At 34.4% G+C, this 26,868-nt stretch overlaps 2 protein-coding genes and 1 long non-coding RNA gene across 3 annotated transcripts; 1 reads left to right on the top strand and 2 right to left on the bottom strand.

Moving 5' to 3' along the window:
* Positions 1-401: 401 nt before the first annotated feature.
* Positions 402-1,364, bottom strand: LOC124821352 (glucan endo-1,3-beta-glucosidase-like). The gene has a single exon (XM_047293221.2). The coding sequence runs from the start codon at positions 1,249-1,251 to the stop codon at positions 412-414; it is 840 nt and encodes a 279-aa protein (XP_047149177.2). The 5' UTR covers positions 1,252-1,364; the 3' UTR covers positions 402-411.
* A 6,371-nt stretch (positions 1,365-7,735) lies between these two features.
* LOC148192331 (uncharacterized) lies at positions 7,736-9,349 on the bottom strand. Its single transcript, XM_088098664.1, has one exon. The coding sequence runs from the start codon at positions 9,347-9,349 to the stop codon at positions 7,736-7,738; it is 1,614 nt and encodes a 537-aa protein (XP_087954790.1).
* An 8,630-nt stretch (positions 9,350-17,979) lies between these two features.
* On the top strand, positions 17,980-22,835 carry LOC148192332 (uncharacterized). Its single transcript, XR_015782316.1, has 3 exons — positions 17,980-21,744; positions 21,812-21,887; positions 21,979-22,835. It is a non-coding gene; the product is annotated as an uncharacterized LOC148192332 (long non-coding RNA).
* Positions 22,836-26,868: the final 4,033 nt, after the last annotated feature.

Here is a 26,868-nt window from a genome sequence, read left to right on the forward strand (position 1 = left end):
GAGCTGCTGGAAGAAGCGCTGGAAGAAGAAAACTTAGTCGAGGTAGAAGTTAAGACCGAATAGTAGAACTGTTCGGTCAGTAGTATAGTTTGATAGTAAGGTGATCGTTCGATCACATTTTCCCTTTTCTTTTGTATGACCGTCCGGTGTTGGCTTTTGTAAATCGTTCGGTCAGAATTGCTTATCTTGTACAGTTTAAGTTTCTAGTTCTTTTTGTAAGGCCGTTCGGCCACAAGCGTACTTCTCTTTTAATGTAAGACTGATCTGTAATATTATTCAATGTGAGTATTTTATTATATAGTTTTAGACTGTATTTTTGGGATGTTACACACTACATTCACAATATCAGGAGTGATTTATCAGGAGTGAAACTAATTGAAGATTATGTATATAAATCTGTCTGAATTTGAACTAATTGAAACTGAGTTGGTATTTAGGTGATTTATCAGGAGTGAAGAGACCAAAATGCTTCTCAGATTCCTCACCCTGCTTGTTACTTTCATCAAACATTGCAAACAAGTAAGTCTCTATAGACCCACCTGGTCGCTTCGGAGTTCCACTTCCACTCTTTGCATGAGCAATCAAATTGGCATAGTAAGTGGCTGCATTTTCTGCTGAAGCTCCATCTCCACCTGCAGATGGCCACCCACTCTCAGAAACAACAATCTTCACATCACCTGCTCCCGCTTTCTCAAGTGCAGCATATACTGAATCAAGCATTGCATCAAACAGGTTCTGGTACCCAACACTGTTCTCCCCCTGTTGGGTGAAAAGAGCATATTCAAGAGGAATGTTTTCTTTATCACCAATGTAAGCAAAGTAAGGATAAATGTTTGCAAGAAGTGGGGCTCCGGTGTTCTTCAAGAACTCAACAATGGGTTTTATGTATGACTCTGAATTGAAAACTCCATCATTAGGTGGGTAGGGGTTGGAAATTAGGGTTGAGTCTATTGCTGTGGAGACTTTGATTTGACCTTGCAAATTGACTGATGAAATTGCATTGTGAATGTTGGTCATGGCAGGCAAAATGTACTGAGCCTCGTTGTAATCTGCACGAATTTCGTTTCCTACTGAAATGTACTTGATATTGACTTCTTGTGCATAGGGTACCACGTTTGTGTTCACCCAATCCATGGCAGCGTTTTGGTCTGTGAGAGATTGAAGAGATTCCCTTGCCACGTCCATGATCAACTCAATTCCTGAACCTTTTAGAGCTTCCAGTGTGTCTGCTTCTGGAAAATATATACGCATTTTACCTATGCCATTGCTTTCGTATAGATCAACAACTTCTTGCTTTGATGGTAGAGAATCGCCAAGTACTCCATAGCAAACTCCTATGGATTCTGCAGCTGCATTGTGTTTAACAAAGTTAAATCATTGGAAGAGGATAAAGACAACCATGGCGTAGTTTTCTTGGAACGAAGCTACCCCATCGCTAGATATTCATGTAACAAAGTTGGAATCGGTGTTAATGGTGATTTTATACTGTTTATAGAAATAATATATATACATACATATATATACATATATATACATATATATATATATATATATATATATATATATATATTTATAGTGTTTATAAAGTTTGATATACGATTTTACATTCATAGATATAGTATGCTAAATATGAGATTTATTAAGAACATTCCATTGAATTAAATAGAAAGTTATGTATTGTATATAACTTATAATATTACTATACTTTAATACTTTATCTACACGGAACATATTAAATGATAAATCTTGTATATTAATTTTTTTAATCGATACTTTTCTATTTTTAAATGGATTAGTTCATCTAATTCTTTAAATAATTAATATATTTTCTTATCAATTTTTATACAACAATATCATATTATTATATAAAAATTGATAAAAAGAATATTTTTTTTCAAGGTTTTTAAAAACACAAAGTATAATATAATTTGATAAAATAAAAAATAGTTTAGTTCAATTTATTTTAACTAATTTTTAATTTAGTTTAGACAACTATTATTTGATTTATATCAATACTTCAGTTCTTTAATTTATCCGCTCTAATATTAAAATAATCATAGTTACCTTAAAAGAAATAAATAATTTAATCAGCTATGACTTACATTATGAGATCGTTAAAAGTTTATCAATTAATATCTCAATTTCAGCGGTTAATTTAAAATTATATAGTGAAAATTTTCCATATTTATAGTTCTTTTTTAAAAGATTATGGAACTTTACATAATTTACAGCAAAAATATGTAAAAAGAAAATCTTATTTCTTGTGATCTTTTTAAAACAGTCTATAGGAAAAATTTCAAAAAATATAAAAAATCATGTTAGTGTCACTATTTTTTTTTTTAAAATAGGAGACTATTTTAAGATAGAAAACTCAATTTGACATTTAAAAAAAATAAAAGGCCAACATTGTAAATTCTAAAACCAAATAAAATAATTAAATGAAATTAAAAGAAATAACAAATTTTAACTTCACACAATTAGAAAATTAACAAATTTAAGAATTGATATAATCATTTTAATTTAATATAATATTAATATTTTTTATATAGTCAACGATATTACTTGACATTTGAGTTTGAACAGGCAAGGCTATATGTTAAGCAAATTTACACTAGTAAAAAATTGGGTTTTTACAGCGCACATTATGCCACGGTTCAACGGAAACCGCAGCATAATGGTGCGCGGTGGCAGTTTTGTAAATAAATCTAACACATATGCCGCGGTTCTGCTCTGAACCGCGGCATATACTCCAGTCAACCATTACCTTTGACGCCACGTGTGAATAAAAAATTAAATAACAGAGTATATGCCGCGGTTCTCTGGACAACCGCGGCATATACCACTGCCAATTTATTGCAGGTGCTGACTGGGTCAGAGAATTTCAAAAGTTACAAGGGTATATGCCGCGGTTGTCCAGAGAACCGCAGCATATACAGCAGTAACTTCTCAACTTCTCTGTCAGTCAGAGAATTTCAGAAGTTACAGGGGTATATGCCGCGGTTGTCCAGAGAACCGCGGCATATACCCTTGAAACTTTTGAAATTCCCCAAAAGGCAGTTGGGGAGACAGTTGTGTTCAGCACGTTACAGGGGTATATGCCGCGGTTCTACGAGCAACCGCGACATATTCTCCTATCTGAAATTAATTTAATATATATTTGAAATATTTCGAGGTATATGCCGCGGTTGCCCGCTGAACCGCGGCATAAAGTTTGAAAATAATTTCAAAAATGCCATTTAGGATAATTTTTTTAATCAGTATATGCCGCGGTTGGGAGTTAAACTGCGGCATATACCCCTATTATACCGCGGTTAAGTAGTGAACCGCGGTAGATTCCCCCGTTCAGAGTTAAAAATTAAAACTTGGAACAGTGTCGTCTTCCTCGCGTGCCCGTCTCTGTTTCGCGTTTTTCTGCTCCCTCCGACTCTGTTCATCTCCGTTTGCTCATTTTTCACCGTTTAAACTTGATATTGTTCGGTCATTATTCATTTTTGACGAGAAAAAACAGTTTTAGCCGATCAAAATCGTTTGAAATGCGTCATTCCCTCTCCGCTGTGATTTCGTTTTCTTTGCACCAAGCGTTTTCGCCGTTCCTCTTCCAGGTATTTATGCCCTTTTGCATTCTTAACGTGATTTCTTCATTAGTTTTTGCATAATGCTATAGTTTTGGTAATGTATGAAGTTTCTATAGTTTTGGTAATGTATGGTATAATTTTTGCTTTAATTTTGGTAATGCATGAAATTACTATAGTTTTGGTAATGTATGGTATGGTTTTTGCTATAGTTTTGGTAATGTGTGTTGTAGTTCTTGTATTATTTATAAACCTTAAAATATTATTCACTAAATTTCAATGATATGTATGAAATTGCAAGTTTGATTTTTAGTAGCTTATCTTTTTATGTAATATTTAGGAATATGGATCGAAATTGGATTAATTTACCACGTATTAGTGCTGAGTACGAGAGAGGTGTAGAGGAATTTATACAATTTGCGCAACGTAATGAGGGGAGAAGTGATGATGAAGTGAAGTTTAGATGTCCTTGTGTGAACTGTTTGAATGGGAGAAAGTTGAACGCAACTCAAATTAGAGAACATCTTATATGTGATGGTTTTCTAAGATGCTATACAACATGGATCTGGCACGGCGAAGAAATGCATTTTCCCACTGACTCTCAAAGTGTAAATGTTACTGATTCCACCATGGAAGAAGATCGACCGGATGAAGACAAATTGGAGGACATGATCCGCGATGTTGGAGCAGAAAATTTTGTCAAAGCTCATGTGTATGAGACGATGTCGACTGATGCGGAAACACCTTTGTATGTCGGTTCAACTAAGTTCACACGTTTATCAGCGGTGTTAAGGCTCATGAATTTGAAGGCGAGCAATGGATGGACTGATAAGAGTTTTACAGAACTGTTGACGTTGTTGAATGAAATGTTGCCAGATGGAAATACACTGCCCACTCGTAATTATGATGCGAAGAAAATTCTTTGTCCAATGGGTATGGAGTATAAAAGGATACATGCTTGTCCCAATGACTGCATTTTGTATAGGAAAGAGTTTGAATTTTTGACAAAGTGTCCAAAATGTGGCTTATCACGATACAAGTCAAAAAACAATAGTGAAGATAATGGTCAGATAGAAAAAAATGGATCTGCTTTGAAAGTAGTTTGGTACCTTCCAATAGTGCCCAGACTTAAGCGTTTGTTTGCGAATCCCAAAGATGCTAAAAATCTTAGATGGCATGCAGATGAGAGAAAAATTGACGGGCTGCTTCGTCATCCAGCTGATTCAAAGCAATGGAAAAATATTGATCGACAATTCCCCGAATTTGGTAAAGAGTGTAGAAATCCTAGGCTTGCTTTAGCCACTGATGGACTGAACCCATTTGGTAATTTGAGTACCAATCACAATTGTTGGCCAGTTATATTGATAATTTACAACTTATCTCCTGCATTGTGCATGAAAAGGAAGTACATGATGTTGTCTATGATGATATCTGGTCCAAAGCAGCCTGGAAATGACATAGATGTTTATCTAAGCCCACTAGTTGAAGACTTGAAGGTTTTGTGGGTTGATGGGGTTGAAATATTTGATGCATTCGCTTCAGAGACTTTTATGATGCGTGCAATGTTATTTTGCACCATTAATGACTTTCCTGCTTATGGTAATTTGTCAGGATACAGTGTCAAGGGTCATAAAGCGTGTCCTATATGTGAAGAAAACACTGCAGCTCATCAATTGAAACATGGAAGAAAGACGGTGTATCTGCGTCATCGGAGATTTCTAAAACGTAATCATCCATATCGAAGGTTAAAAAAAGCATTCAATGGAGATCAAGAGAGGGACGAAGCACCAAATCCACTTACTGGCCTTGAAGTTCTTGAAAAAGTTAATAAAATACATCATGTATTTGGGAAAACATCGAAGAAGTCATCTGTAACGACCCCTTGGAAGAAGAAATCAATATTCTTTGATCTTCCATATTGGTCAAAGTTAGATGTTCGACATTGCATAGATGTGATGCATGTAGAAAAGAATGTGTGTGATAGCTTGATTGGTACATTACTCAACATTCAGGGAAAGACAAAAGATGGAGTGAATGCTCGTTTGGATTTGGTTGACATGAATATCCGAGAAGAGTTGGCACCCAAGGAGATTGGTAAACGTACTTATTTGCCCCCTGCATGTTACACAATGTCTAGACAAGAGAAGATAAGTTTTTGTGTATGTTTAAAGAGTATCAAAGTATCACAAGGATACTCTTCAAATATAAAGAGTTTAGTGTCAATGCAGGACTTAAAGCTTGTTGGCATGAAGTCTCACGATTGTCACGTCTTAATGCAACAGTTGTTACCGGTGGCTATTCGTGGAATTTTGCCCAAAAATGTTAGGCACACCATAAACAGGTTGTGTTTGTCAGAAGCGCGGCTGCAGCGGAATGGTTAGCGTGGGATAACAAACCAAGAGGGGGGTGAATTGGTTCTTACTAAAATCGTGTGCCTTAAAAATTTCTACTCAATTAAACTTACTTAGCAAATAATAAAGATAATAAAATAGAGTAAGGTTGAGAGAAATTTGCACAGTTGATTTTATCCTGGTTCGGATCTTACCAATCCTACGTCCAGTCGCTTATCTTAAAAACAAGATAAACACTTCACTAATCACAAAACTATTACAAACTACAATCACACAGATACAATTTGTAAAAGTTTAGAAGACACCTCTCTTGAAGCCACAAGAGATGAAACAACACCTCCTTTGAATCTTCACAAAGGATGAAACACTTCCTTCGAATACTTCACGAAGGATGATTCTCTTCCAGACACTTCCTCAGACACACCAAGGATGAACAAGCTATTCCTCTGTCACCGCAGTAGCACTTCAGGACTTTGCAGACAAGAGTTTCTTTAGCTTCAATAGAGTTCTCAAAGAGTTCAGAGATTTTTGCACAAGGGAAGAGTTTCTCTAGTTGGTTGGTTTTTTTCTTGAGAGAAAATGAGAGTCTATTTATAGACTCATCCAAAGGCTCTTCCATTTTTCGTTTTCAGCCTTTCTGACTGTGTTAATCGATTAGCTACAGTGGTTAATCGATTAGCACCCCAACGGATAGTCCAACGGCTCTTAAAACGGCTAGTTTTTCAAACGGCTCCTGTGTTAATCGATTAACAGCCCTTGTTAATCGATTAACGTTAATCGATTAACACCCCTTGTTAATCGATTAACAGCTCAATGCAGTGCTTCTTCATTTGTCTCTGGAACAATCGATTTACACCCTGTGTTAATCGATTAACACTGCACAGATTTTGCTGTTTGGCTTATTTTTACATCTCTTTTGAATGCAAACATAAATCCACTCATAATCTAAGTCCTAGATACTAAACTATAATTATTACAAAAGCTTTCCATAGCAATACAAGTCTTCATAACATTTTGAGTCTTGATTTCTCTTGACTTGATTTGGACATCATCAAAACTTCATCTTCATCATTTTGCTAACAATCTCCCCCTTTTTGATGATGATCAAAACCTTCTTGATTTAAAGCTTTTGATAATAATCTGTATTTAAAATACAACTTAAGGAAGAAACAATTGTTAGTAATCTTAGAAATAAGTTTAAGACATTAAATATTTCTCCCCCTTTTTGATCATTATTAAAAAGAGATGTATAATTGCTCCCCCTAAATTTATTAGAAAATATACTCCCCCTTAATAAAAGCATGTATGCATAGAAATAATAAGAAAAGCAGCATACATTTTCTTGAATTTAAAGAGGCAAGCATACAAGGAAATATAAAGGGCATACACTAATAAAAACATAGAAATATAAAGTACCCCTTTAGATATCCTTCCAATTTTGTAATGAGAATCCTCTAGGTTGTTTCCACATTTTGTTTAGATTTTCATCTTGAGGATTGTCATCATTCTTCACTTCATTTGTTGTCTTCTTCATCATTGCCTGCATGTAATTCAAAATGACTCAAGAGGTTTTGCCTCAAGGTCTACAATTTCATTAAAGACAACATGCACACATTCTTCTATTTCAAATATTTTCCGTTTGAAAACTATATATGCTTTGTATATATAAAAAAAATTGTTCCATATTCTTTGAAATAAAAATTTCTTAATTTTTCTTTTCAAATATTTAAAACAAAATTGTTTTAAAGAAATTTAAAAATTGGTACCCAACAATTTTGTTTGGGTCCTTTGGGTTAATTTGAAAATTTGAAATCACTTTACAACCCAAATATATCTACCACTTGGAACACCATAATGCTTAATTTTACATTTATTTGAAGTATGACCCTTTTTCATACAATAAAAGCATGATACAACATTTGTGTTCCTATAAGTTGTTCCTTTTTCTACCCAAGTTCTACGGGTTCTATGATTGTGTTTATTTTTAATTTTAGGAACATACTTATTTTTAACAACCTTATTTTCATTATTTTTACTACATTCTCCTGAGGTTGTTTGTTCTAGTAGTTTCTTAAAATTTTCACAAGAAGCACATTCATCACTACTAGTAAATTTACCCTTTTCAAGAAATAAAACTCTATTTTTCAAAGTTTTATTTTCATCAATAATAGTTTCAAAATTTGTTTTTAAATTTTGATTTTCTTCAAGAGTATTTTCAAAATTCAATTTTAACTCTTTGAAATCCTTTTTCAATTTCTGATGGGTTTTATCTAATTTTTCAGATTCTACTATTAAAGCAGCATAAATTTCATGCAACTCATTTTCACTAATTTGACTAGAATTATCAGAATCGCTAGATGTACTTACTTGGCTTCCAGCGTCGTCATTCACTACTAAACAGATGTTTGCTTCTTCATCTGAGTAGCTTGAATCTGAAATGGTCTCATTGTCGTCTTCCCATGCGATGTACGCTTTCTTTTTCTTGAAGGATTTCTTTTCTTCACCCTTCTTTTGATTTGGGCAGTCTGCTTTTAGATGCCCCTTTTCTCCGCAACCATAGCATCGGTAATTTGAGGAAGATACTGGATTATCTTTCTTTTCGTATCTAAATTTTCCTTTGCCTTTAGACTTCATGAACCTATTGAGCCTTTTTATCATGAGTCTCAATTCTTCTTCTTCGTCTGAGTCTTCATCTTCCGATTTACCTTTGCTTCTTTCAACCTCAGATTTCAAGGCTAGACTCTTTTTCTTAGTTTTTGCTTTTGCTTCTTCTTCATCTAGTCTTCCGAGGTCAAGTTCATGTTCCCTCAACTTTCCAAAAAGTGCCGCCATAGTCATGGTGTTGAGATTTTGTGACTCAGAAATTGCAGTCACTTTTGGTTGCCAAGACCTGTCTAAAGATTTCAGAATTTTTATATTAAGCTCATCAGTATCGAAAGATTTACCTAGTCCAATGAGATGATTGACAATGTTGGTGAAGCGTTTTTGAACATCTACTATTGTTTCCCCTTGCTTCATCCTGAACATTTCGTATTCCTGGATTAAGGTATTCTTTCTAGCTCTCTTAACATCATCTGTACCTTCATGGGTTACTCTAAGTACTTCCCACATTTCTTGTGCAGTTTTACAAATAGAAATCCTGTAAAACTCATCAATAGTTAAAGCAGATGAAATAATATTACGAGCTTTTACATCATTACCAAATTTTTTCTTATCTTGAGCAGTCCATTGGTCACGGGGCTTTGGTTCCTGCATATTGTTAGTTGGAACAAAAGGACCAAATGCAACAGCATCCCAAATATCTATATCAATAGATTCCATAAATATTTGCATTCTAACCTTCCAGAATGCGTAATTTTCACCTGTGAATAGTGGTGGTCTATTGATTGATGCACCCTCTGCAAAGGTTTGATGTGATCCTGCCATTTGAATGACTATCAAAGCAAGCTCTGATACCAATTGTCAGAAGCGCGGCTGCAGCGGAATGGTTAGCGTGGGATAACAAACCAAGAGGGGGGTGAATTGGTTCTTACTAAAATCGTGTGCCTTAAAAATTTCTACTCAATTAAACTTACTTAGCAAATAATAAAGATAATAAAATAGAGTAAGGTTGAGAGAAATTTGCACAGTTGATTTTATCCTGGTTCGGATCTTACCAATCCTACGTCCAGTCGCTTATCTTAAAAACAAGATAAACACTTCACTAATCACAAAACTATTACAAACTACAATCACACAGATACAATTTGTAAAAGTTTAGAAGACACCTCTCTTGAAGCCACAAGAGATGAAACAACACCTCCTTTGAATCTTCACAAAGGATGAAACACTTCCTTCGAATACTTCACGAAGGATGATTCTCTTCCAGACACTTCCTCAGACACACCAAGGATGAACAAGCTATTCCTCTGTCACCGCAGTAGCACTTCAGGACTTTGCAGACAAGAGTTTCTTTAGCTTCAATAGAGTTCTCAAAGAGTTCAGAGATTTTTGCACAAGGGAAGAGTTTCTCTAGTTGGTTGGTTTTTTTCTTGAGAGAAAATGAGAGTCTATTTATAGACTCATCCAAAGGCTCTTCCATTTTTCGTTTTCAGCCTTTCTGACTGTGTTAATCGATTAGCTACAGTGGTTAATCGATTAGCACCCCAACGGATAGTCCAACGGCTCTTAAAACGGCTAGTTTTTCAAACGGCTCCTGTGTTAATCGATTAACAGCCCTTGTTAATCGATTAACGTTAATCGATTAACACCCCTTGTTAATCGATTAACAGCTCAATGCAGTGCTTCTTCATTTGTCTCTGGAACAATCGATTTACACCCTGTGTTAATCGATTAACACTGCACAGATTTTGCTGTTTGGCTTATTTTTACATCTCTTTTGAATGCAAACATAAATCCACTCATAATCTAAGTCCTAGATACTAAACTATAATTATTACAAAAGCTTTCCATAGCAATACAAGTCTTCATAACATTTTGAGTCTTGATTTCTCTTGACTTGATTTGGACATCATCAAAACTTCATCTTCATCATTTTGCTAACAGTGTTCATTTTTCTCGTCAATATGTAGTAAAGCCATCGATCCTACAAAGTTAGATGAACTTCAAGGAGAGATTGTTATCATCTTGTGTCAACTAGAGATATTTTTCCCTCCATCTTTTTTTGACATCATGGTACATTTACTTGTTCATTTGGTTAGAGAAATCAAGTTGTGCGGACCGGTATACTTAAGATGGATGTATCCTATTGAGCGTTATATGAAGATTTTGAAAGGGTACGTTAAAAATCCATATCGTCCTGAAGGTTCGATGATTGAAAGGTATATTGCTGAAGAAAGTATCGAGTTTTGTTCAGATTACATGACATCAACGAATCCAATAGGAGTTCCTCGCACAGCATGGTTGAATAAATTTTCTACAAGTAAAAGCATCCGAGGTGTCAATGTGGTGACAAAAGATCGCGAAGAATTGTTGCAAGCGCATCTTTATATATTGAACAACACAGATGAGGTGATCCCTTTTTTGGAAGCACACAAAGCCATTGTTAAGAATAAAAATCCAAGACAATCAGAGAAATGGCAATTGATGGAGCATAACAAAACATTTATGTCTTGCTTCAAATCTGAAATTGACAAAGAGCCACATTCTTCTGAAACTTTATTGTGGCTTGCAAATGGTTTGAAGTTTGATGTCGTGTGTTGTACAGGTTATGAAGTCAATAATTGCACATTCTATACGAAGACTTTGGATGATAAAAGCACAGTACAAAATAGTGGAGTCAGTTTAGAAGCTGAGTCACTTCAATTTTCCACATCAAAAGATCAATCTCCTGTACTTGGATCAATGAGATATTATGGTATAATTGATGGTCAAATTTATGAACACCAAATTATGATGTCACAAACTTGTTTTCAATCGGCAAGTATGACCGAATCGTTCAAGTAATAAACTTGGTTAGACCAAGTATCGTTCTTCCCAAAGGACTCGCGGCCTAGTTTAGTTATGTGGTTTCTTGATTAACTAAGACTTACAAACGAAATATTTGGGGTTTAATATGCAAGACAGAAAATAAACATGTATGCATGAATTTTGATCAATGGCAAAAAGCAAAAGATAAACACTTTCAATGAAATATAGATATGAATATGTTGTTGGGGGTCAATTTCATCTTATCCACTCTCATATATTTTAGGAATTCAACATTCAAATCATCATTGTTAATGCCACTCTCTAAAGTACCTTTCTAGAAGGCTTCTCCCTAATCACGAGTTCATACAATTCCTAGCATTCCTAATGATCAGTTCATAAGTGCAGGAGCTTAACGACAACCAATATCATATTGGGAGAAATTCCCCGGATCTAGACTTCCCCGTACGTGTCCGTATCGACAAAACCAATAATCATGCATCGAATGAGTTAAACAATGCAAGCATTAAGCAAAGAGGAAAAACCCTAACTAATGATGAAAAGAAAGCATAAGTCTTAATTAAAAGATGTAAAAACATATTCCATATATGAGAGTTTCACAAGATTACATTGATTCCCCAACAAACATACAGAGTTTAGTTCACCATATTCATGGTGACCCTAGATGAATTACAATGAAAGAATGAAAGAATAAACCCTAAAAAGGTGAAGAGGAAGCCTCAGCATCCAAGATCCTCCTTCAAAGGGGTGGAAGAGAGAGTGTTTGCTTCGTTCCAGCCAGAGATGCCTAACCCTAGGAAACCCTAAAGCTTATATATCATTCGTAAATTACAAAAAGTCAAATCCAAGCCCATTAAAGTGCCGCTCAACGGTAAATTACCGCTCAGCGGTAAGTGCGTGTCTTGTTTTCTCCCCTCAGCGGCCATTTTGCCCCTCAGCGGATCTCCCGTGAGTGCCTGAGTGTCGCTCAGCGGTAAAATACCGCTCAGCGGTGAGTGCGTGACTTGTTTGCTCCCCTCAGCGGCCATTTTGCCCCTCAGCGGACCTCCCGCAAGCTCCTGAGTGCCGCTCAGCGGTAAACTGCCGCTGAGCGGTGACTTCGGCTTCTCCTTTTGCACTTTTTATTGTCTTTTCTGATTTCATCTCTCTCCTTCTTCACTTCTTTCACCAAATTCACCTTAAAACCTGCACAAAAACACTGAAATCAAGCATAAACCTGTCCAGCTCTCTTATTTCTAAAAACATGAGGAAAAGCATGATTTTAAGCTAGTTTCTAAGTGTAAAGGTTGCTTTTAGTGTCAATTTTAATCATGAAAATAACAGTTTTTCAACTGTTATCACAACCCCAAACTTAAAACTTTGCTTGTCCTCAAGCAAATAAGATGTAACTCCATCTTTAAACCAATTCATATGATGGTTCACTTCATTCAAAAATCTTCTTTTCAAGATAAGTAAAAACTTCACTCAAACTTATGACCAAGAGTTCAATCAAGATGTGCACATGCTTTAGTGTTCACAAAGTCATTTAAATTCCAACAAATGCTATTTTCATGAATGATCAATCAATTAAGCATGGATGTTCATGTGTTCATGTGATATTTCCTCACTAAGTCAAGTGTTTCACTCACACTCAAGTGTATAAGAGATGATCACTCATTCACTCTACTATCACAATGTTACATGAATCAACTTTGCCTTTCATTTTACCACAATCAAAAACATTCACAAGCATGCATCATCACAAGGACTTTTCAATAGCTTATAATGTGGCTGGGCTAACAAGAAAATTGGTTTTTCTGGATCACAAAATCCTTGAGTTAAGAGAATCATAACAACACAATCATCTTATTCTTTCCCAACTTTCTTTTGCCTTTGCATTGAGCTTTGCTTCTTTTTCTTTTCTTTTCTTTTTCTTTGCATATTCTTACTTTTTAGCTCTTAGCTCAATGCTTTTCATGTTTTCCCAACAACCCCAAACTTGAACATTTAACAATACCACACAAGATCTTCTACTTAACTCAAGGTAAAGATTTTCAACTAAGGGTTTTCAGTGTATATTCAAGGCTAAGGGTTCAAAGGATAGAACACACAGTGTTCTCTTTTAGTGGGCTAATTTTATAAATTTGGCCAATAAAAAGGTTTTCAACAAATGACCTTGATCATGTGATGCAAAACAAGCAATTGATTCAATCATAGAAAACCTGGGCAAAACCATTCATGCTTTCAAAGTAATAGCATTCAACAATAACAACTCTGGAGCTCAAAATCTCACATATAAGCTCATTCACATTTGACATACACATCCTGCTTAATTTCACAATCACAATCATGATATCATGCATTTGTTCACAAAGCTTGTGAATCACCTGTATAAGCATTTTAATGTGCACATCATCTCAACATCAATTAATCATAAGCATCATTCAGAATTACTTATCACAAAATCACAGTTAATAGCAAACCATCATAACAAACCAGGTTTCAAATAAAGTACATCAAACCCTAATCTAAAAACAGAAACAAATAAGTTCAGAAAACTTAAACCACCAAAACATAAGCACATGATAGCATTCATCAGTAAATGCTATCTCAGCTCCTCATCAATCTGAGCTATCCTCTGTATCTTCCTCTTCCTCCTCATCTTCATCATCTTCAAATGCATCATCCTCATCAGCTTCATCTTCTTCCATATCTCTAGCTGAAGCTTCAGCTGCTTCAGCTCCTCCTCCATGCACTGGTTCCTCTGGCCAAGCTACCACATTATGGAATTCATCCATAGTCCACCTATGGGCTGGAGGTGTATCATACATCCCCACAATGATCTCAGCAGTGGCCACCTGCCCTCTGTGAATGGACTGCAACTGAGCCCCTATAAGAGACATATACATGTCCCTCATCTGGAATGGCTCTGCTTCATGTGTCTCAGCAGATGTCTGGCTCTGTGCTGGCCCTCTCTCTCTACGAGCACGGCGTGGTGGAACTGGCTGAGCTGCATCATCACCTCCACAGTACTGTCTATAGTAAGCCTCATCAATAGCTTTTCTTGACCTCTCAAAAGGTGGAGCAGAAGTGTCCACCCCAGCTATCTTGCAAAGGTGCGTGATCAAAGAAGGATGTCCTAGTGGTGCTTTGTTATTTGAAGTATTGGCGCACACACTAATCTCATCAGCTATCACCTGCCCAATATTAACATTCAAGTTTCTGATAGCACAGTGGATGAAGAATGCCCTGCTGAGAGTAATATCTGACACATGTGAACATGGCTGAATGTTGGCATGAGAAAACGCCATCCAATACTTTGCAAGAGGAGTCAAATCTGTCCTCCTAATGTTAACCACTGAGCCAGATCGATTCCTTTGGAAGTGTCCTCCAGGTATACACAGTACTCTCTCCACATCCTCATAATCAGCACCTTCCTCCATGCAAAGAGCAAACTGGCACTGCTCACCAGCCCATACAGTGTCCAGAAAGTTATTAATTGAATCAGGATCATACCTGATAGCATGGCCTCTGACATAGCCCAAATAATTCTCAGCTGGATAATCACCAATCTTCTTTGCATTGGTGTAAAATTCCTTAACCACAGCTATGTTGGCAGGTGCAGGATAAGTGGCTAGCTTTCCCCAGTCATTCCCTAAAACTTGCTCTCCAAATTGAGGAGCAAGGTTAGGTATCATTCCAACCTTTCTCTCCATCAGCAGTCTCCTGTCCTGAACCACTTTAAAGTGCTTCTCATGTTTCCTAGAGAGGAACCTGCTAGATTGGGGTTGCTCTGGTTCCTTTTCCTTTCTCTTGGTTGCCATGGTTTTCAATCTTTTTCCTGATGAGGATGCCATTCCTACATTCAAAACACAAACAAAACCACAGAACATGATGTTAATCATTAGTAAAACACAAACACAACTCCTTTCGAAGCTAAACTACCGCTGAGGGCCAGAATTCCCCCTCAGCGCCACCAGTACCACATTCCAGATCAAAATCAAAACCCTAGGATGAACAAAATGCATTTTACTTACTTGGGTGGCGATACTAGATGCAATGAGAATGCTTCCAAGCTAGAATGCTCTCTTCCAACCCCAACTTTGATGGCACACTAGTGAAAAAGTGAGTGGAAGAGAAATTTTCTTAAGAGGGAAGAGTGAAAAGATGTGGAAAACCTTGGAGAAGGTATGTGGGAGTGTTTGTGCAAAGAAAAGTCTGAAAGTGTGAAAGAATGCGCAGCTTAGGGTTTAAAAATACCCTAATGGGCTCGGGTCCCGCTAAGGGGAACTAAAACCCTATTATGCGAGAGTACCGCTCAGCGGTAAAGTACCGCTCAGCGGCACTTTTGTGATGTTTTCTTCTCCTTCTTTTCTTAACCTACGTGCCTCCTAGACATGCCCTTCACTGGCTCCCTGCAATTTAATGTTCAAAATGCTTATGCAAACCCTAACTAAAACAAACAAACAGAAATATTCAATCAACTGGGTTGCCTCCCAGGTAGCGCTTGTTTAACGTCACGAGCCTGACCCAAAATCCACCAACACCCATCAGTAGGTGTTACAGCCATTGTATCCTTCAGTAGATACTTAACCACCTAGCATCCTTCAGTAGATGCTATATCCAACAAAATAAATACAAAAATAATGTTCACAAATTAAAAATTACAAAACCAAAATAAAATCAAAAGTTCTTAAATCAATTGGGTTGCCTCCCAACAAGCGCTCTTTTAACGTCATTAGCTTGACCCAAGCTCAAGTTCCTTCTTCTTTTTCTTCTTTCTACTAAACTTCTTCAAAAATTTGATCAAACCAGGAACCTGTTGCAATGTCTCAATCATAGGAACTTTAATCTCCAATTTCTTGAAGATTTCCATAAAGCACTTGAATTTCTTTTCCTTCCTATGATTCTTCTTTAGATGAGGATGGGATTTTTCATATGATTCCTTCTTCTTTCCTCTCATCTTCTTTTTCTTCCTTTTTCTCTCCCTAAATTTTCTCTTTTTCTTTTCTTTTATTTTTTTCTTCCCTTTTCTTTTTCTCCTCAACTTCTTTATTTTCACACAAATTTTCTTTCTCTCTTCTCTCTCAACCACTTCTTTTTCTTTTTCTTCATCTTTATCTTTCTCACTCAACTCTTCTTTCTCTTTTCTCTCTACCCTTTCCTCATCTCCCTTTAATTTTTCCTCATCAAGAATCTTGTCACTTTCAGTGATAATGACTTGCCCTTCCTCCTTAAGGTTAACTTCAGTATTAACATCATCATTCAATCTCTGATTGATGTAACGAAGTTGCATCTCCATTCTTTTACATGATTCTTCAATGCTTTTCTGAGTAGAGTCGGAATTTTTCAAAAATCGTTGAAGGGTGTCCTCCAACCTATCCAAACTTCCTGATAGAAAGGGTTGTTGCTGCCATTGTTGTTGTGGTTGATTCTCAAATTGTCCAGCAGCTTGCCAAAATTGGCTTTGATCCATGCTTGAGTGAGGTTCCCACCAGTGGTTGAGATTACTTTGGTGGAATTGAGTGCCCATATAGTTAAATTCTTGACCAAATTGCATTCTGCAGACATTAGGCACAAAACCCTAAAAACAATTGTTAGCACAAAAAGATAGAGAAAAAAAAATCAAAGGATATAATTGAAAAGATAAGAAGATAGGAAATAAAAACAGAAAAATAAAAACAGAAAAATAAAATAAAATAAAATAAAATACAAACAGAAAATAAAATAAAATAAAATAAAATAAAATCTAATATAATCAAATAAAATAAAATCAAATAAAAACCGAAAAATAAAAAACAGAAAATAAAAAACAGAAAACAGAAAAATAGAAAACAAAAAAAAAATCAAATCAAATAAAATACAAACTGAAAAATATAAACAGAGAAATAAAATAAAATAAAAAAAAATTCGAAATTTAAATTAAAAATAAAAAAAATAAGTCAAAGATAATCAATAATCACACAAATTAACCAGTTAAACCACGAATCCCCGGCAACGGCGCCAAAAACTTGATGGTCAAATTTATGAACACCAAATTATGATGTCACAAACTTGTTTTCAATCGGCAAGTATGACCGAATCGTTCAAGTAATAAACTTGGTTAGACCAAGTATCGTTCTTCCCAAAGGACTCGCGGCCTAGTTTAGTTATGTGGTTTCTTGATTAACTAAGACTTACAAACGAAATATTTGGGGTTTAATATGCAAGACAGAAAATAAACATGTATGCATGAATTTTGATCAATGGCAAAAAGCAAAAGATAAACACTTTCAATGAAATATAGATATGAATATGTTGTTGGGGGTCAATTTCATCTTATCCACTCTCATATATTTTAGGAATTCAACATTCAAATCATCATTGTTAATGCCACTCTCTAAAGTACCTTTCTAGAAGGCTTCTCCCTAATCACGAGTTCATACAATTCCTAGCATTCCTAATGATCAGTTCATAAGTGCAGGAGCTTAACGACAACCAATATCATATTGGGAGAAATTCCCCGGATCTAGACTTCCCCGTACGTGTCCGTATCGACAAAACCAATAATCATGCATCGAATGAGTTAAACAATGCAAGCATTAAGCAAAGAGGAAAAACCCTAACTAATGATGAAAAGAAAGCATAAGTCTTAATTAAAAGATGTAAAAACATATTCCATATATGAGAGTTTCACAAGATTACATTGATTCCCCAACAAACATACAGAGTTTAGTTCACCATATTCATGGTGACCCTAGATGAATTACAATGAAAGAATGAAAGAATAAACCCTAAAAAGGTGAAGAGGAAGCCTCAGCATCCAAGATCCTCCTTCAAAGGGGTGGAAGAGAGAGTGTTTGCTTCGTTCCAGCCAGAGATGCCTAACCCTAGGAAACCCTAAAGCTTATATATCATTCGTAAATTACAAAAAGTCAAATCCAAGCCCATTAAAGTGCCGCTCAACGGTAAATTACCGCTCAGCGGTAAGTGCGTGTCTTGTTTTCTCCCCTCAGCGGCCATTTTGCCCCTCAGCGGATCTCCCGTGAGTGCCTGAGTGTCGCTCAGCGGTAAAATACCGCTCAGCGGTGAGTGCGTGACTTGTTTGCTCCCCTCAGCGGCCATTTTGCCCCTCAGCGGACCTCCCGCAAGCTCCTGAGTGCCGCTCAGCGGTAAACTGCCGCTGAGCGGTGACTTCGGCTTCTCCTTTTGCACTTTTTATTGTCTTTTCTGATTTCATCTCTCTCCTTCTTCACTTCTTTCACCAAATTCACCTTAAAACCTGCACAAAAACACTGAAATCAAGCATAAACCTGTCCAGCTCTCTTATTTCTAAAAACATGAGGAAAAGCATGATTTTAAGCTAGTTTCTAAGTGTAAAGGTTGCTTTTAGTGTCAATTTTAATCATGAAAATAACAGTTTTTCAACTGTTATCAATAATAGAAGAGATATGGGAGGTTGATTACACCAAGTTTTTTGTTCCATTGTTCAAGTGTAAGTGGTTTGACAATAAGAGTGGTGTGAAAATAGATGACTCGGGTATGACACTGGTTGATTTTCGCAAGGTGGGTTACCGAGACGAACCGTTTATCATGGTACATCAAGCATCTCAAGTTTTTTATGTCAAAGATCCTGCGTCTGACCATTGGTATGTTGCTCTTCAAGGCAAAAAACAAATTGAAGTTAACGAAGACAATCTGATTAATATTTATATTGCTGACAACCATTCATTTCAAACTACAACAAATTTGGATGACCAATCTGTAGTTGACGATGATGTACATGCAATTCGGTCAGATCATGATGAGGGAATATACATATGATGAATCCATATCTTTATGTATGAATTTTCAATTTCTGTATAAGTATTTTATTAATATAACATAAGTTTTCCTTTTATACATTTCCTATGATTACTATTACATGTTTTGTTAATTTATATGATATTACATAAGTCTTGAAAGAAAATTTAATGTTGTTATTTATTTTGACAGATATATGGCTGATCATCCACATTCTTCAGGGGATGAGGCTCCCCCAACCAGATCCACTAGAGGACCCACTAGGATGAAACAACTATTGATCAGGAAAAATAGTGGTGAAAGAACTCCGGTGAATGTGAATGTCACCACGGGTGTGGCAACTGGCCCCCATGCAGATGACTTCCGATCATACCTTGGAGTAGTGGCACGTGATAAGATTAGCATTCTCATTCCATCTTTTGATCATGTGTCCGAGGGTGATCGGAACATTATTTGGCAAGATATATTGGTAAGTTAGTTAATAGCATTTGAATTAAAATTTGTTTATATTGATAATTTTGTACTAATACAACTTTATTATTTTTTTTTCAGATGACATTTGACATTCCAAATGTCCCAACACTTAGAAATAAGTGTTTGTCAACTGTTGCAGAAAATTTCAGAAACTTTAAAAGCAAGTTGACATCAAGGTACATCTTTGGACACCTTAAACATAAAAGTCCATGTAGTTCATATAAGTCCATTGATGAGGAGACTTGGCGGGTTTTTAAAGAGAGTCGGATGTCAGAGGAATGGCAGGTTAGTGTAGTTCATATTATTCAATTCCTCATTAACAAATATATATCATATGAACTAATTAATTAATGTGTATGTGACAGGCAATTAGAAGCAAAGCACAAGGAACAAGTGCTCAGAACAAAAACCCCCACCTATTATCTTATGGTGGGTATAGGAAGCTTGAGGAGAAAATCCTCAAGCAAAAGGCAGATGCTATACCACCATCTCAGAGTGGTAGCCCTCCTCAGCCTCCTTCTCCACCGTCTAGACATGAGAAATGGAAGTTGGCCCGTATGCGACCATCGGGCACCTACTCTTCTGACACTGCACGAGAGATTTCTGAAAAAATTGTAAGTTATCACTGTTCCTAAAATAATAAATATTGTCATTATACATACTTCATTAAACTATTTAAAGAATAATGGTGTTTTGTAATGTTACAGGACGCCTTGGTTGAGCAGAGCTCCCAAGGCCAATTCACTCCAGAGGGTCGCCAGGATATTCTTGCTGCTGCAATTGGACGACCTGAGCACCCTGGACGTGTACGTGCTGCAGGTCCTAGAGTAGGAATTACAGATTATTTTGGGAGCTCTTCTCGTCAGCCTTCATATTCATACAGCGATACACAAAGGATGACAAAAGAGATCACAAAAAAGGTCCAACTTATACAGGAGATCAGGGCCGAGGTGAGGGCTGAATTCCAGATGCTATACCAGGAGCAGTTTCAGAGCATGCGCCCGGTGCAGTCTCCTATAGAGGAACATGTTATCCCTGCCCCTCCCACAGGTAAACTTAATAAACATTTATGTGCAATTATTTCTATCTCTTGTATAATCTAACATTTACTCTGACAGGGAGAAGCGGCAAAGGAAGTTGTTCCGCATCAACCATCCCAGAGGATGACATGGACGATGGTAGTCCATGTCTGCTATACATTTTAGAAGATACTGAGATGGTGCTGGTAGCTCGTGGAACAGAGTTTAGGTCAGCGACTGTATGTCATGGTATGCAACTATTAGAGGATGAGGTGAAGGTCTCAGTGGATGAAATGATCATACCAGATGCCTCGGTTCCACTGTCCACGGAAGAGATTTTCATTGTGGAACAAGCATATAAGTCGTTTATCACTTGGCCTAAATTTTTGGTTAAACCAGTTTCTGACCCCTCGGTATGAAATTCTTCTTTACACTTCTCAATTTTAAAGGTTTTTGATGTCAAAACTTATCTTATCTTTTCATGTAACAACAGACGCAGGCACAACAGAAGATTCCTCCATCTGAGGATGACCCTCTTTCTTCATTGCATCTACTTGCTGACATCCTTGATGATAAGCCTTTGGAGGTTGACTATGATGCTAATGTATTTGGGCATGGCTCTAAGGTCCCAATATACCTTAATAGCCAAGATGTCCGTGAGCTTGCGTCGGGAACACAAGAGTTGAATATTTCAATTATTCAACTATGGACGATGTAAGTCTATGACCAATTATTTATATATAAAATTGATTTATATATCAAGTATCCTTATATCAAAGTTAATTTTTGATTTCAGGTATATGTCTGGGGTCATTAATAAGTTGGGGCGTTCTGATGATTATGGATTCATTGATCCCCAATCAATTCATGAATCAAATGATTTTGAGCATATCAACATGAGTCTGATAAGAAGTTTTGGAAGGGGCAAGAAAATATACTTTTTGCCTTATATATCCGGGTAAGTCAACTTTGTTAACATAATAATGTTCCATATGTGATTTTAATATTTAATAGTTACGTTATTATGAATTTCAGGCGCCATTGGCAACTTCTTGTTATGTCTATGCAAGACAACTATGCTTTGTGGTTCTGCTCATTGCACAGGCCTCCTCCCACACAACTCAAACAAGCAATTGATTGGTAAGAACCTCAATGTTTGGACTTTCTTTGTTATATAACTGAATGCTAAAACCTTTTTTATATACAGTTCTATTCCAGCAAGTATGATGATGGGTGGGAGATCAATTGTTAATAGTAGAAAGATTGCTTGGATTTCTCTCAAGGTTTGACATATGCTAAAGTCATACTTTGTTATAATTGTTTTATAACAAATGTTATTCACTAACTATTATCAACTGTGATGATATATTGTAGTGTAACAGACAAAATGGGTCATATGAGTGTGGATACTATGTAATGTATTGGATGACCCATATTGTTCGTTCTCACATCACAAGTCGCTGGGAAACGGTAATATTTAACTTTAACAAATTTTGATTTTTTAACAAATGTTGAATTCATATACACTAATTAAAATGAATTGTCTTTTGCAGAGATTCAAGACTACTACACCAGTTCCTGAGAAGTCACTATTATTCATTAGGAACGCTGCTGCGAAGTATATAGTTAGATTATACAATAGCTCTTAGATTTAAACAATGCATTTGATTAGATAGAATTTTCTTAGACTTTGTACTTTATTTGATGTTGAAATACATTTGAACATGTGTTTGCTATGTTCAAATTGAATTTGTGTATATGTTTTTATATGCAGGTCTGTTTTTGTGGTAGTGGATATCACAAAAACAGACCTGCAATTTTAAAAAACTGCAGGGGAATATGCCGCGGTTCTAACCACAACCGCGGCATATAGTGATTCGTTTTTTTTTAAAAACGAGACATATGGCCGCGGTTTTGACACTAACCGCGGCATATGCTTCAGCCTTTTGCCACGGTTGAATCGCGGCATATAGTGTATTTTTTTTTTTTTTTTTAAAAATGGATTTAGGCAGCGATTCCCTCGACAACTGCGGCATATTCCGCAACCTATATACCACGGTTATAACCGCGGCCTAAAGTGTCTGACTTACTACCGCGGCTGAATATGTCGCAGTTCTTGAACCGCGACGTATAGTGAAAATGAACCGCAGTAAAAGCTCCTCGCTGCACTAGTGTTAACTAAGTTGCATTAAGAAAATTATATATTTATTTATTGCAAAAGTTTGAGAATATATCACAGTTTAAGACAAATACGAATTTTAATTTTATGTTAAAATTTAAAATGTATTTAACCTTTATATATATATATATATATATATATATATATATATATATATATATGTTAATGGAAAATTCATTACAATGTGAATAATGGTTGAATTCTTGGTAAAAAAAATATTAATTAATATTTTGTATTAATACGTTAGTTAAACTTACATTTATATACTCAAGAATATTTACTAAAAGAGGAAAAACATGAAAGAGGAGCATACAGACCTGTAATGGAAGATAATATTCCAAGAAGAAGAAACACCAATATGGCAGACATTTTTGTATTGGTTCTAAGAAACGAATGAATACGTAACACAACTTTTGTATATTTTTCTCTTTCCTAACCTCTATTTATATGCACACCACCATAGTGCTTATTACCAATCAAACAAAATATTTGACTTTAGCCCCTTCAATCACTTCTTCACTCTTCAAATTCCTTCAATTATCTACCACTAATTTCGGCCATGCATATTAATTGGAATTCAAACATATTATCAACACTTTTTTTTTCTCCATATAATATTATTACTCAACAAATATTAATATATTTCATTTTAAAATATCACAAAAATATATACAATTTTATTATAAAAACTTTAATTAAGTAATAATATTTTAAGAACTAACTGAATATAATATTGATATTCAGAAAACTAATAGTAGTAATTTCTGCATACTAGTCTTCACGAAGGAAACTTCTTAAAACCTTATTAGGTCACATATTCAATTTCAGTCTTCTGTGTATTGGGAAGTCTATTTAATTAAATGGCCTTGTATCCCTTGGAATAGGTCAGAACTTAGATGCCACGTTTTATATTCCATTATCACCAATTTTAATATTTACAAATGTTAAATTTATTTTTGAAATAATTAGTGGCTGCTGGAAAAGGAGAACCATCTTATAGAAAATATTGGACCTATTGTACTTTTAATACCAAACCTACTTTTTTTTTATACAAAAATTATTTTCATTTTATTTGTATACTCCAATATGAATTTTAGTTAGAATTATTTAAAGAGATAAATAATGCATTAACACCTAGTTTTAAAGATAAAAAATAATTAATTATTATAATGACTAATTTAATATTAATTTATATACTAAAATTTATTAGTATTTAAAATATTTTTTATTATAAATAAAAAGTTAGAATTAAATCATAAATTGAAATTTAAATTGATCTCTAATATTAGCTATCAAAATCTTAGTTACAAAAATAATTAGTGTCTAAATTAATTTCTAATTAAAAATCTACAATTGTTTAAAATTTGTCTTTTTGTTTCTTTTAATTTGGAAAAGGAATATTTTGGCGTGGATTATAAACTATCAATAAAATGATACCAAATAATATTATCAATGTTGGTAGTGTTCACCTTTATACATGTTTTAGTTCTACCTTCATATTTATACCTATTTATAATATATACGAAATATATTTTTACTCTTTTTTTTCTCACAAGTAGATAGAGAGAGAAAAGCTTTTAATAACAGAAACGAAATTAAAAAAGATAAAAAAAATTAGACTTGTATCTATCAGATGTAATATTGAAAGATATATTTTAATTTTTGCTTGACCATTTGAAAACTTTTATTATATCTTTTTGGAAGTCATTTTAGTACATAAAAATATGTTATTTTCAAATCTTGTTTTTTTAATGAATTTATGAAGATAAGTGATATATGTGTTTTTTTTAACTTTATTATTTATTTAAGATAATGTTTTGGAGTAAAAAAGTGTAAAAAAAAACTAAAATAGGATTGGACAAACTACATCGTCGAGTCCAAATCTTTTTTACTCTCTTTTAATTTTATATTTAAAATTCATTATTTTGACATATTGAAAAATGATTTTAATATTTTAAAATATATTAAAAATTTAATATATTAAAATTAATATATTTTAAAAATACAGTAGAAGAATAACATAAAAAATCTAGTAGAAAATTTGAATTTGAGTTAAGTTTAGATAATTTTTAAGTAAATAGAGGGATAACAAAATTAAATATTCGAATTTTTACTATTTAACCTTGAACTTTTACCTTTCCCTTTTCATTATCATTATTATAAACCGTAAAATTTATGCTTTACATTCAACCTTGTAGTAACATTATAAAAATACCCTTAATCTTTTCTATCATTTTCTTTTAGTTTATCATAGACAAACACTAGTACAAAAACATTGTATAATGTCTTTTTTGGCCTTTTACATCGAATTCAAGGTCGACGTCATATCGGGAGATGTTAAATTGACGTCGAATTTAAAAAATTCGATGTTAATCAAATTGACATCGAATTTTGTTAAAAACAATTTTTTTGTTTTTTAATTAATTGTAATTTTTTTTACAATTTTACGAGATTTGAAAAAGTAGAAAAACAACAAATTTCAGTTTTTGGTATTTTATAAAGCATGAACTATGAACTTATAGTATACTATCAACAACAACAAACAAGTTTAATTAAACAACAACAACAAACAAGTTCAACCAAATAACAACAACAAACAAGTTCAACAAAAAAGAACAACAAACAAGTTCTTCAAAACGAAAACTAACCTTCAAAGGGTGGGTTCATCGGAATAAAGTGTTTCCACCCGTGAGAGAGAAAGCAGAATGCGTCTATGAAGGATAAGAACACGAAAATAATCGGTCAAAAAAAATGAAAATTATATATAAAATAGTTAATTAACATGGATTTGTATCAAATGAAAGAAAGATTACATGTGATGGTCGTCAAACTTCTTCGTTCGAGAAAAGTTTGAGAAGAGAAGAGGGTCTCACGCGCTAAGATAAAGTGAATGAATTTTCAATTTCCCGCTCAAATTAAGAAGGGGAAACTGTGGTTTAAAAGAAAAAAGAATAAAAGAATAAAAAAATGGTACTTTTTTGCTTCTAAGTAACAAATAATACCCCTTACACAATTGTACGTATTATTTGTTGTTTAAAAGAAAAATAAAATTTAAAAGGGCGACTCTTTGGCTTCTAAGTGACTTGGCTTCTAACTGACAAATCCCTACATGTGGTTTAAAAGAAAGAAGAGAGACAATGACGAACTGGTTTAAATAATTACCATCGTAGAATGTCGAATCTTCGACGTTCTACAATTTCATTTATTTACAAAAATGATTGACTATTCAGTAATTGAACGTTAAACACATGACATTATACGCTATTTTTGCACTAGTGAAATATTACTTTTTAATTTCATTGTTTTAATTTATTTTCTTTGTATGAAATATCTTTATGAAATTATTTATATTGTGTGTGTGTATATATATATATATATGTGTGTGTGTGTGTGTGAGATTGTTTTTATCATTTTAAAAGTATAGTGAAAAAGAGTTTCATAAAATAACTTCCAAGACTGTTATAGAAAATACTTTTCAAAAATGTCTTAGGAAGTACAATTTAAGATTCGAGTTTGAAAAAGGTTTTAGAAAAAGGTTTCTTTCCCATACACTATCTTAATATAAAAAAAATGTTATTTTTTTGTTTTTAATATTTTAAAAGAAGAATGTTAATTTGAAAAGTATGTTATGAAATTAGATGGTAGTTACATATGCATTGAATATATATGTGACGTATTAAGAGGTGTTATAAGAAACGTCTGAATGAGGCTAATTGACTAGGTTTTGTCACTGTTAACATAATGAGTAGACACGGTGGAATTCAAAGGTAAAATTTTGAACATTCAATTAAGTAATTGATGGTGCAAAAGTCAATTCATTATGTGCCATAAAAAAATTGTTGGTTTTACATGCATATATAAACACACCTTTGAGAGAGGTAAAAAAAAATGTAACAATTTAATTTGGTATTATGTAAAAGGTGGAAGTTCATGAAGAGAAACATCATCCATCTACTACATAAAAAAATATAATTTTAATTTCGTTAAATTTATAACTTTATTAATAATTAAATATATATTTCAACTTTAATAATTATCATATGTACGGCAGGAATAATTACTATTAATGCACAATTAAACTTTAG

This window comes from Vigna umbellata, chromosome 9 (genome assembly GCF_029865625.1).
Source record: "Vigna umbellata cultivar VRB3 chromosome 9, Vumbellata_1.0, whole genome shotgun sequence".
NCBI lineage: Eukaryota > Viridiplantae > Streptophyta > Magnoliopsida > Fabales > Fabaceae > Vigna > Vigna umbellata.